The sequence below is a fragment of the Sorex araneus genome, chromosome 1 (genome assembly GCF_027595985.1).
Source record: "Sorex araneus isolate mSorAra2 chromosome 1, mSorAra2.pri, whole genome shotgun sequence".
Lineage (NCBI taxonomy): Eukaryota > Metazoa > Chordata > Mammalia > Eulipotyphla > Soricidae > Sorex > Sorex araneus.
In genome coordinates, this window is record NC_073302.1 from 432,434,265 (window position 1) to 432,447,328 (window position 13,064).

The window sequence follows — 13,064 nt, forward strand, 5'->3', positions numbered from 1 at the left end:
GGCCTCTGGTCTTTCGAAAGCCATGGTGGAAGTGTCTCGCTGTGAACCTAATGAGGCCTCTGTAGCCTGTTGGCAGCTTCTCTTGAGGAAAGCTGAGATCTTCACTAACCCAGCAACCTCTGCTCTTTAATTTGGTCCCCCGGGGCGGCCCTCTCTCCGTGGGACTGTCCCCTACGTTAGAACACCCTGCTCAGGTCCCGGAGCCAGGCCCAGGTCCCATTATAAATTAATAAGTTGGCGTTCTGGCTTTTAAATCAGCCCCTCGTGGGTTTGGATAAACACAAGTTAGTCCCCTGAGCCCGGCCAGCTCTAAGTGCGAGCAGCACCCGGGGCCCCGAGGAACGGCTGGGCTGCGGGCAGGCGACCTGGGCCCAGCTCTCTGGTGCCATCTTCGTCTACTCCGGGGCCAGCGAGAAAGCAGCGATCGGGTGCTGTTTTGATCCCACAAAATTAATAGACCATGTAATACACTCCCACGGAGAGAGACTCCCATTTGAAAGGGCCTAATAAAACTTCTTTTATTTGGACTAATTAGCTTCGGCCTTCTGATTCCACGATAAGATTGAATTATTGTACTGTTTGTGAAAATGTTTGTTATCACTCTCAGATGCGCTTCATAGCTGAAACAGGGGCTGTCCCCTTATTGACGAATAGAATTCCAGCATATAAAAGTAGATGGGAGCTGGGGCTGGAGCGATAGCACAGTGGGTAGGGCGGCCGACCCGGGTTCAATTCCTAGCATCCCATATGGTCCTCTGAGCACCGCCAGGGGTAATTCCTGAGTGCAGAGCCAGGAGTAACCCCTGTGCATTGCCAGGTGTGGCCCAAAAAGAAAAAAAAAAGTAGATGGGAGGGAGGCTTATCATTAATACGCCAAATCACTAGACTCCCTATATCCCTGTCTTTGTTTTTTTTCTTTTTCTCTGGCAGGTTTAGTATTTTGGAAAATAATGCCATTACTCCGGTAATCTGTGGAGAGGGTTTCTTTGTCAGTAGGTGGTTTAAGGATAAGCTTGCACAGAGAGTGACCTCATCGAGGCCAGGCTTTATTCTAGTGAGGATTTTAAAATACAAATTGACACCGTCTAAATTTGCCACACTTTTACAGTGTTCCTGGAGGCCCGGGAAGTACACCAGGGGCCTCTGGGAGTTTCAGGGCTATGGATTGGGTGCCAAGGAGTTTGAGCTATTGACTACAGAGCGGAGGGGGCAACCGTAGTTTCTGAAGTGGTCAGGCCCCTCAGCTTACACACATGGCCCGGGCTCAGACACTCCCAAAGGCCTGAGTTTATACAAACATCAAAGTTTTGCAGATCTGGGGCCCTCTCCACGTAATTGTTGCTAGAAGGACTACCGGGAACTTGGCTCGGGTTCTCCCACTCAGTGAGCTGACGGTGCCAAAGTCCAGGAACCCCAGACAGTAAGCGCAGGCTCAGCACTTAGTCTCTGGCCTCTGGGGAAAGCCCTAACATGAACCCCCACACTTCTGACATTCCCCAAATGAAAGTTCCTCAGAGAAGACAATAAAAGATGGTCCCAAAACTAGACTGCACAGAAATTCCCTCTCTGGGGTCTCGGTGTGTCCCCTCCAGCCAGTGTGCCTATTGCTTGTCTCTGCTCTTGCCTGAATGTCCCGCCACAGGCTGAGTTCTTTTACTGCCTCTCGGGGGGCAGGCCTGAGGCACTCCCTCTTCAGTCACCCCGCAGTGAATGTCATCCCTCCAGAGATGGGTCCCAGGGCCTTTTCAGGTTGCCTCGCACCCCTTTGCTTCCCTCCTGAGCGGGCTGACTCCGAATGCCTCATTTTAAGTTCCATTTGTTCAGGTAGATTTATGGAGATACTCACATTGGTTATAGGTGAAGTGTTTCTTAAGAAACATGAATCAAGTTTTATTATTTCACATAGCATAGTGGACATGTGTGTGTGTGTGTGTGTGTGAGAGAGAGAGAGAGAGAGAGAGAGAGAGAGAGGGAGAGGGAGAGAGAGATGGAGCTATCAAAGGGAAGAAAGGGAAATTAAAAGCAGTAAAGATTCTATATAAAGGCAGGTTTGTGTGGGCTCTTAGAAAACTCAGAAGAAAATGGGAAGCCTCAGTTTTATGCTTTATTTTGCTTACCTCCATCTCAAAGGAACTTGTTTGTGTATTTAAAGCCGCTGTTGCAGTAACAGTACACCATTATGTAAGTTTCTGCTGTGCATCATTACAAACTGGCACCCATATATATACTTTGAAATTCACCACAGAAAGCCCAATTCTCTGTGTCACCATAAAAAAATTGGTTTATTTGGGGCTGGAGCAATAGCACAGTGGTAGGGTGTTTGCCTTGCACGAGGCCAACCCAGGTTCGATTCCCAGTATCCTGTATGGTCCCCTGAGCACCACCAGGAGTAATTCCTGAGCACAGAGCCAGGAGTAACCCCTGTGAATTGCCGGGTGTGACCCAAAAAGAAAATAAAAATTGGTTTATTATACCCAATTTACTTGCTCCCCCAACCCTTGATTTGAACTTAAAGTCCAAAGGCTTTTTTGTTTGTTTGTTTTGTTTAATTCAGTTAATATACTGCATAGAGTGTTGATTTTTCTCTGCTTTGCTTATTTCACTTACCATGACATCCTCTAGGTCCGTCCAGGTGCTGCTGATGGCAGGTTTTATCTTTTGTGAATGGAGACTTCTGCTGAGTAGTATTTTGTTGTGTATAAATGCCACATCTTTCCCCAGTCATCTGCTGATGAGCAATTAAGTTGTTTCCTTATCTTGGATCTTGTAAATAATGTTACATTATACACGGATGTGCATCTGTCTTTTTGAATTTGTGTCTCTTTCAGGTGAACATCCGGAAGTATAACTGGATGCTGGATTGTTGGCATTTCCATTTCTAGACTGTTGAGGGCTCTCCATACTTTTTTTCCCAGAAGGCTCAACCGGTCTCCATTCCCACTTCCTCTCCAGTCACCTGTTTCTTGTCTCTTGCTTAATACTTGTTGTCACAGGTCCGAGGCAATGGGTAGATTTTTGTTGGTTTAGTGTGCATTTTCCTACTACGGCTGATGAATGCCTTCTCATTGGCCATTGATATGTCTTTGGAGAAAACTCTTTTCAGATCATTTTTTTCTCTCAAATTTTTGTTGTTGAATTTAATCAGGTTTTTTTTTTTTGGTCTGTTTTGATTCTGGACTCCTTTCCAGATCTAGGATGACTTTTAAAAATATTGCTGCAAGTTGCTTTTGCTGTACAGTGACTTTTGGGTTGTTTTGATTTAGTTTGACTTTCATTTCACTCATCATTGGAGTTTGTCCCAAAGATATCTCCAGATCAATGTCGAGGATCAGATTACCTGTATTTTCTTCTCTGGATTTCATGGTTTCGGGTCTTCCTATTCAAGTCTTTAATCCATTTAAAGTAAATTTGTGCACATGGTATTGTGTGGTTGTCTAGTTCACTCTTTTGCATGTGGCTATCCAAGTCATCCCAGGACCATTTATTGAATAGACTTTTCTGGCTCCCTTTGCATAAATCAAATTTCCATACACGTATGGGTTAAGTTTGAAACTTCCAGTTATCTTTATTTTTCCATGATGCTGAAAACTAGCTTTGCACAGTACTCTTGGATAATAGAGGATTTTTTTTTAAATCTTTGACTTTTTTGAGCACATTTTCCAGTGTCCAAGTGTTTCTGCTGAGCAGTTTAATGTGGTCCTCTGTAACTTACCTTTTCCCCCTGGCTTCCCTCAATATTCTTTCTTGGATTCTCAATAGTTTCAGTATGAGTGCCTTGGTGCAGGTCTTTGCATGAAGATGACTAGTTGTTGAAAAGATATAAATATTTGTTTCCTTTCTTTCAAATCTAATCTCTCTACTATCTCCTAGTTTCTCTTTGCTTTGTTTAAATAAACTTTCAGTTTCCTTCTCCCTTGTCTCCTTCTCAGGGTTACCCATAACCTTATAAGTAGAGTATATAGGTAGCCCCTACAGTATTCATTCATGTTTTCCATATCTTATTTTTTTCTTTACTCTTGCTTGTAATCATTGCTAAGATTTTATTGGGGGGCAGTGACACACCCAGTGGTGATCAGAGTTTACTCCTGGCTTTGTGCTCAGGGATCACTCCTGGCGGGTTCTGGAGACCAAATAAGTTTCTGGGGATTGAACCCAGATTGGCTAAGAACAAGGTAAATGCCCCCCCTGCTGTACTATCTCTCCAGCCCTCTCACTTTTAGGTTTAAACTTTCAAGTTTACTGACCCTCGTCATAACTATTTCCATAGCTTTCAGCAACATTTCTTGTTTTCCTCTCAGTAAGAGGTGGAAGGGGAGAGTGTTTGGGCCATACCCAGCGGTTTGCTCATGAACTATTCCAGGCTCTGTTGTCAGGTGTAACGTCTGATAATATTCAGGGGACCATAAGTGGTTTCCAGTATTCAAACCAGTGTTGGCTACATGAAAAACAAAAGCCTTCACCCCTGAACTATTTCTCTGGTCTTTCACTGCATTGTGGACACTGTTTTATTAATTCTTTCACCTCCCGAATCTCTTCATTTCTTATTTAAAGCCTCAACCTTTACCTTTTGCTCATTGAATTTTATTCCTGAACTCATTGCGTTGCTTTTCTGAGTTTTCTCATTTCTCTTAGGGTCTTATACAGCAATGCTTTTGAATTCTCTCTTGGGTAGGAAGATAATAATCAGTGTCTGTGGGTTTGGTCCAGCCCTTTGGGAAAATAGTATGGACATTTCTCAAAAACCTAGGTATTGATCTCCTGTTATGTTCCTGTCGTTCCACTTCTTGGTATTTACTCAAGGGCCCAAAAACTCCCTTCAGAAAAGACATTGGCACACTTGTGTTCATTGCAGCGCTATTCACAATAGCCAATATCTGGATACAGCCCAGATATCCAAGAACAGATGACTGGGTAAAGAGACAGTGGTACATATACACAATGGAATACTGTCCAGCTATTAGAAAAGACAAGATCTTGCAGCTTGTGGCTATGCAGATATATCTGGAGAATCTCATGCTGAGTGAAGTTCGTCAGAAGGAGAGGGGTAGATTCAGAATGATCTTTCTCATGTGTGTTATATAAAGGAACACAGTGAAGGAACTACAAATACTCAAAGGCAACAGAAACTGAGGACTGGTCTTTAATAGGAAGCATGAAAGGCAGGACTGGGAGATAAGATGAGATGACCCTGGGACATGGTGGAAGGAAGCTAAAACTGGGGTGGATGGCATGTTGTTGGAATGTTGGTGGTTTTTTTTTTTTGCATGGAACATTGACATTATCAATATTGTGAATCACAGTGCCTAGGAAAAAAATGTTTTAAAACTCTGATTACAGTTGCTATGCCACAAAGTACAAAGCAGAATTTGAATGGAGCGAAGTTGTGGTGGTGAGGTGTGTGCTGCATGATACATTTCACACTGATCTCCCTTCACTTTAAAGAGAAATAAGGCTGTCTCCCATGAGATAACTCCCCCCTCCTTTTTTCCCATTGAGCAAAATAAGAAAGTTAAGATAAAGAAAATGTGATATGGCTTAGAACTCCTGAAAGCCCTATTGGAAAGACAACTTAGCAAAGACATTTGGTGAATTTAATTTATGAAGAGAATTAAAGACACACGGGGCATTGTGTACTGGTTCAGTCTCATCTCAGATTGGAAATTCGCAATATTAACATAACTATTTAGGGAAAGTGACTTTCTTGTAATATTTTAAGTCCATCTAGGAAATGTTCTGATATAAAATTAATATTAAAATTATCTAAATGGTACGCTTTCTTGAACTCTTGCTCCTGGCTCTTACAAGAATGTCTTTGCTGCTTTTTCTTAGACACTTCAAAAACAGTGATCTATACTTTTGAGTTTTTTATCTTTGGAATTAATTGATTCTGCTATATCATTTTGCTGAATGAAACTAGAAATCTCTGGACTTATGTCTTTTTTTCTTAATTTTTAAAATTTTATTGAATCAGCGTGAGATAGTTACAAGCTTTCATGTTTGGGTTACAATCTTACAATGATCAAACACCCATCCCTCCACCAGTGCACATTCCCCACCACCAATATCCGGGGTATACCCGCACTTTCCCACCCTCCCCCTGCCTCTATGGCAGACAATATTCCCCATACTCTCTCTCTACTTTTGGGCATTATAGCTCTGAACTTATGTCTTAAAAGAAGTGTGTTGCATTTATAGGCACAATAAACCAAACCAACAACAATTGGAAAAAAATTGGTTTTTGGAGTGTTATGCTCTTCTTGTGATAACATATCACTTTGAGATCTCAAGTTGCCAGGTTTAATATTCTTCCCTCTGCCCATTTGCTACTTTAAATTATTCCTCACTTTAAAGAAATATGTATCCACGATGAGGGGGAAATGTGCTGTGGCGTTGCTTATGTGGTAACTGCTGGCTACCTTGGGTGTCTTAGGCTACTGAGGAGCTGCTTCTGGGTTAGTGGTGTGGAGTTGGGACCCAGCCACACTGTAGTGACCGTTCTAACGATGGTCTGCTTCCTCTTTTATTTTTTTATTTTATTATTTTTTGGTTTTTATTATTTTATGTATGTGATCTGAAGAGAAACCAGAGTACAAGTCTCACAATGGAGATGTTACTGGTGCCCGCTTGAGCTAATTGATAAGCAACGGGATGACAGTGATACAGTGATTCTATTATTTATTTTAAGAAGTTTTACTGGATCCCTGTGAGATACAGTTACAAACGTGCATGATTGCGTTTCAGTCAATGTTCAAGCACCCCTCCCTCCCCGCCTGCTTCCTCCTGATACCTCAGACCTGGTATCATTCTGCTTTTGATATACTTCTTAGTATCAGAGCCGACCCCGGGGGTAGTGGGGGAGGAAGAGTCCGTCACAGTACTTTTCTCTGTTGTCCTTGCAGAGTCCTTGCTCTGAGCTGTGAGTTGCCTCTTGCCCCATTTTCCTCCACCCCTTCTTGGCTTGCTCTTCCCCTGGGCCTGGGTTTGGCTTCTCTACCTTTGGGCTCCTCCCAAGCCCTGCTGTGGCTACCACACATCCCTCTCCCTCCCACCTCTGTCACATGGATGCTTGGAATTGCTCTGAGCTCTGTCTAATGCATTCTGGCTTGGTCCTTCAGGTTCCAGGGTTGCTTCAGCCTTGCCACTGGGCTGTGGAATGCTCTCCACAGCGTTCCTGGTTCCAGGTGATTCTTGTGAGTGAAGCAAGCATCTGTCACCATCTTAATCCCAAGCTCATTGTCCTAAGTGTCACCAAATGTCACTGATAAGACTAGAGAAGTCACTGACCTTCCATTTCTAAAATACAAAACCAGAAAACAGCGGCACGCAATGTCATGGGATGTTGTTAGAGCCCGGTCTTCCAGAGCTGGGAACTTTCACAGTTGACTTGACTGTTAGGCTTCGAATACAGACAGAAATCTGATAGCCACTGACTTGTTTGCAGAGAGACAGTGATATGGTAACGATGTGAGCTGAGACGATCCCCAAACATCTTTGATAATTTTTGCATTGGTAATTTGCAAATAAGAATGCAATTTTAATTTGTGCACTTGGAGATGAGAATGAAGTATGGTGAGACAAGTAAGCTTGGCCCGTCAGCCTGGACCCAGAAATGGAGGTCTTCACCAGCGGGGAGAGGAATCGAATTTTCATTTAACACATGTATACAATAGTAGCTTTAGATTCAGAGTGATTATGAATCCCCAAGATAATTAGGTGTGCCGTTACTTTAATGTTCATCTCTTAAGATACAGAATTGTCTATTTTCCCTGCCAATAGCAATACACATTATGTTCATTTCTGAAACAACAAGAGTTAAAAGTCCAAGAAAACAATATATTTTCTATAAAATAGAGAAAATTAAATATATTCACAACTCAGTATTAGGGATCTTAGTCCTCTATTTGTTTAACATTTTCCCCCCCCCAGGAATTGTTGACATTTCTGTAAAGCATCTTAAAGGATGATCTAGCTCTCCTCTGTAGTCTTGCTATAAGGATCATAAAATAAAAGATTTGCAAGTCGTTATTCAGAATTCTAAGGATAGAAGAGATTGGTGATGATGAGTCAAATGGGGAAATTGAGCAATTTGCCAGTCTATAAAATGGTGTCTTTATCTCTAATAACAGCACTGCGATCATTTGCCAAGTTGTGTGAATTGCTAAATTGTGGCTGTGGCATTAAAAAAAAAAGAACTTTATTTGTCTGATGATAGAAAATTAGGAGGGCTTAAAGAGGTGAAGAACCTGCTATTAGTTTCCCTTTTCCGTATATAGTTACATGTTCTAAATGTTTTGTTCTTTTTAATCCATCACACATAAAATTGGCCCTTTTAAGTGCACAATTTCACCACATTCACCAAGTTATATACCAGCACCTGTATCTATCTTCAAAAAATGTTCATCACTCAAATGGAATCGTCATAGTCAACAAATTCTCTTGCCCCCCCCCCCAGAAGCCGTTACTTTCTATCTCAGATTGTCCATTCTAGAGATTTTTCACTGTTTCTAAATCATGACAGTGCTCCTTGACTAAATGGATTTCCATTTAGAACATGGACAAACCAGGTGACCATAGTGACGAGTCAGGCCTCTCCTCTGAAGCCCTACCAAGAGGCAAGCTTCTCCTTGTTCGACTCTCCCTGTTTGCTTCCCCACAGACATCTGGTCTCACCAGAGGGCATGTACTCTACTAAGAAGGTCAGTGAGAATGTCCAGTAGTCAAAGCGCATCCTTCTACAGGGGTCAGGAAGATGCTGGCCAGGAATCAGATAGCCTCTGAGGATGGGGAAGGTGTTTCTCTGAATGTCAAGTTTCTCCCGACACAAGCTGAGATGGGTCTCTTGGAGATTGTTCGAGACCCTGTGCCGCCTCAGACCCCTCGCTCCTCAGAGTCAGGGCCTTGGGAACCAGGTTAACGTGAGCTTTGGGTCACTGAAATGTCTCAGCGCTTCTATCACAAGCAGGAAACTGCTGTGGTGATTGTCTCCATAACACCGGAGTCACTCTGAGGACTCGGTCTCCATGGTGACGAAAGGATGTACCACTCCCGTCCATTGTTGCCTCCAGCATGGCTTCCATCCGGATGGTCTGACAGAGGCGTTTCTGTGGCCAGGATCGACTTGGAGAGCAGAGGGCAGCCCTGGGGGTAGGAGAGGAGTAGAAATCAGGTCAAAGACACAGAAAGTGGTGCCTTAGCAGCACATTCTCTGAGCCTAGGTGCTTTCGGATTCTCTCAGCTCCATTTCCTGCCTGCCTTTTCTCTTCCTCATGTAGCTATTATTTAGCTCCTGCTGAACCTACGAGACATAGTAACTGCCCCGCCTCCTCCCAGCTTAAAGGCCTGGTCATTTCTGCCATCAGACACAGCAGGACCCGTAAGGCAGTAGAAGTGTTAAGTCCCCTTCAGTTAGAAAGTTCTCCCACCACTTACAGACCTGGATCTATCGAGATTTTGGTTCTGTGCACACACCTCTATTTATTCATTATTCCCTCTCCCTTTCTTCAGTCAATGAGCCCTTACCCAAGTTCCACTAAAAGTACAGGTACACTCACAATCCCTCAGAGAGAAAGATAGGGTATAGTTGGTTCTGTTAAGTCATCTTACTCTTTCCCAGGGCCTGCTTCCCATCAGCAAAGGATAGGGTTTGCCCATTAATCATCCGAACGGTGCCCCGTTGCATGTGCTGAGAAGGGCCGCGCTAACTTCTTCTTATATCAAACCAGGGGCTCCCTCTAGCAAGAAGACTCCCTCTGGGGTGCCCGCACACTTGGTGCCTTCCCCAAGACGCCTGGCGAGGCTGCAAGCCGACGGGCCACCCTCGGAGCAGCGCTCTGGAATGCAGCTGGAGGTCCCCGCACCCCACAACCCGTCCCCCTCGCCGGACGGAGAGGGAGCAGCCCCCAGCAGCCCCAGGGGCGCAGAGCCGGGGCTTCCCCAGGAGACTGGAGACTCCGCCCGCCCACAGCCGTCAGACCACCCTGCGAACGCACAGCCGTCCTCTGCGCACCCAGTGCCCAGCCAGGACGAGGAATCCGGGGAGACCACGGGGACCTCCGCTGCCCCAGCAGCACCGGACCCCCAAGAAGGCCAGGAGGAGGAAGCCAGGCCAGCCGGCCTTCCACCCCCCAGCTCCCAGCCTGACCCCCCGTCTCAGGGAGACTCCCAACAACCTCCAGGGGACAGGACCTCCAAAGCAGCGGCTATCCGGGCTGGCACCCCCTACCCAGAGCTGCCCCGTCCTCAAGATGCCACAAGTACGCAGGAGCGCCAGGGCGGGGACGAGGCCGCACCCCCGCCGCCCAGGAGCCGGCTGGCACCCACCAGGCTGCCCCAGCCCCGGGTCCTCGCCCCCCTCCAGAGCCCCAGGCCCACCCCCAAGCTCCTCTCCCCCAGCCGGGACGACACTTTGGGAGCATCCTCTGACCAGACCCTGACTCCCTCCCCGCGGCCTCTGCTGGCTCCCGAGGGGGACCCCAGTAAGCTGCCCGCCATCAGCCCCCCGCACTCCCGACCACCCCCCAACCGGAGCCCCCACCCGGGCCCCAGTGCTCAGCAGGCCCAGGAGGAGCCCGCCAAGGAGGTGAAACTCCCTCTCATCAGCTCCCCGGGCCAGGAGCAGGCCCCCCACCCGCCGCCCCCCGAGGAGGAGGGCCCCCGGGGGGTGAAGCTACCTCGCCTCCCCACGCCCTTCGCGGAGAAGCCGGGACCCCGCGGCGGCTCGCGGGCGCGCCCTGCCCGGGAGAAGCAGACCCCCAAGGCAGGCCGTGCCTCCGGCAAGAGGGCCCCCGACGACGTGCAGGCCTCGCCCCAAGGCCAAGAGCCCTCGAAGGTGGCAGGAGCTAGAAAAAAAAAACTCCCCACGCACCGCGAGACAGCTAACGCGTCCCTAAGGGACACCCCCAGGAGCCGGCGGGCCGCCGGGTCCCCGGCGTCCAAGAGCAAGCAGACACCCCCAAAGAGGCCCGAGCACCCACCCCCCAGCCCTCCCGGGGGCCCTCGGAGGAGCCAGAGCCAAAAAGCCCAAAGCCCCGCCGCCCGCCGACCCTCCCCAGACAGCAGGGAAGCTGCAGGTGCCCCCAGGAAAGGGGGCCAGGCTCAGAGGGCAGCTGCGCCCCGCAAGGGAGCCTCTTCCAAAGGCGAGCATCCTGGGGGGCCGGCCCAGAGGAAGAAAACCCGGCCCCCCACCGAGGCCAGGCCCAAGGATTCTGCCCCGGAGGAGCACCCCGGGACAAAGGAGGGGGCTCCCCACCAGGAACGGCCTCCGAAGAGAAAGCCAGCGGCGGACGCCCCCGAGCCGGAGGCGGAGCCCCCCACGCAGCCTCCTCCGGGTGGAGACAGCCCGCGAGCCCCCCAGGACCCCCTCTCCAGCCAGGCCAGCGAGGACTCTGTCCCCCGAGACGGTGCTTCCGGGCAGCCGGCCAGGGAGAAGCGGCCCCGGAAGCAGGGAGCCCCGGGGGACGGAGTCCCCAGCCCTGCCCAGGGCCCGGCGCCCCTGGAGGAGCAGGGCAAGCGGAAGGGCAGGGTGCGCGCCAGGGGCAGCCAGAGCACCAAGGTGTAGCCCTCCCGGGGGGCCGCGTGTCCAGAGAGGGGAGGCAGGAGGCCTGGAGGCTCCCCACGGGCTCTCCTCGGCCGGCCTGCAGGGTTCAGAGAAGGAGGGGTGTGGCAAGAGGCCGTGGCGGGGCGGTTGGACCCATACAGGCCTGCCCTTCCTTGCACTCCTGCGGCTTCTGTGTTTCTGAATTGCTTATTGGTTATAGCAGCCCCTGCTGGAGTGGGTGGGTGGGTGGGGGCTCAAACTCATCCCTCATGCCTATTACTCTTGTGTCATAGGCAGGGGCCCCTCCACTTAGCACCAGCTCCCCTCTTGCTCCATCCTTGTGGCTGCTTTGTGGCTCCCCGCTGCTGCCCGGAGGAAAGACCCCTCTCTTCCGGTCGAGGCCAGTGCATCCCCCACTGCCCACCGGCAGAGCCGCCCACCCAGCCTGGGGTCCAGGCTCCGGCTAGCATCAGCCCACCCCTCCCAAGCCTGAGCCCCGAGCCCTGGCTGGCTTGCTCTTCGAGTTTGCTCTCGCTCGCTTAGACCAGTTCTCCTTCACTGCCCGCTGCCTTATCGAGGGCCCCAACGCAAGCAAGCAAGCAAGCAAACCAACGGGCTCTCCAAGAGGCGGCAGCTGCTTGGGCACCCAAGTGTCCCAGGTGGGATGTGTTTCTGCACGTGCACCTGACCCTTCCTCTCGGCAGCAGCGTCCTGCCGGGGAGTGCCCACATGCCTTCATCATGCCAAACCAGTTCTGGCTGGCTGGATTCAAAGAACCTGTGAGGAGAAAACTGTGTGAGTGGTGGGGAGGGGGCGTTGAGGGGAGTGGAAGCAGGGGAGGCTCCTCTCTCCATGCCCGTACTCGTCACAGGAGACAGCGCGGGAGTCCAGCCTGAGCCAGCATCTCCCATGGCCGAGTCAGGAAGGACCTAGCCGCGGAGTCTCCAAGGCACTGGGGGAGCCGTCACCGCATGTAGCAGGGACATCATCATCTCCAGTATTTTCCTCCTCTGCTGGACCCTTGTCCTCTCTCTCCCCCTCTGTCTTTTCTTTTCTTCTCTCGTGTTGGCTCCATTCATCTTCTCGGATGCCCTTCGCTGTCCGTCAGCTTCTGTGTGTGACCCAGAACACAGCTGCACCAACTGCTGTCAAGTCCTGCATCTGGCATCTCTGATGACTGTCAAGGAATTCGCTCATAAGTTTTTTTTGATTCTAAAACGAAAGAAAAAAAAAAAAGAAAATTCAGAGGAAAGCCTCTGGATGGCCCATTCCTCCACTGCTCGGTGCTGCCCAACCATCTCCCTGGGCCCAGCCGCTGAGTCTCCAGAGGATGCTTTCTCAGAAGACAGAGGCCTCCTGAGCAAAGCAGCAGGCCCGAGATTCAGCTCCTCCAAAGTGACAGAATATATGTTGAACTGTGCTCACTCTGTATGTACCAGCATGCAACATTGTGCTTGTCACTCTGTATTTTTTTTTAAAAATGTGATTGATGAATACATGCCGGAATAAAGAAATAAAGGTATCTTAT

The 13,064-nt window shown here is 49.0% G+C and overlaps 1 protein-coding gene across 1 annotated transcript in view; it reads left to right on the plus strand.

Annotated features, from left to right (window-relative positions):
* Window positions 1–11,557, plus strand: part of LRGUK (leucine rich repeats and guanylate kinase domain containing) — a 96,859-nt gene extending 85,302 nt beyond the window's left edge. Inside the window, exon 16 of the mRNA XM_055129338.1 lies at window positions 9,723–11,557. Within this exon, the coding sequence (XP_054985313.1) occupies window positions 9,723–11,557 (1,835 nt within the window). The remainder of the gene's footprint in view (window positions 1–9,722) is intronic.
* The last annotated feature ends 1,507 nt before the right edge of the window (window positions 11,558–13,064 follow it).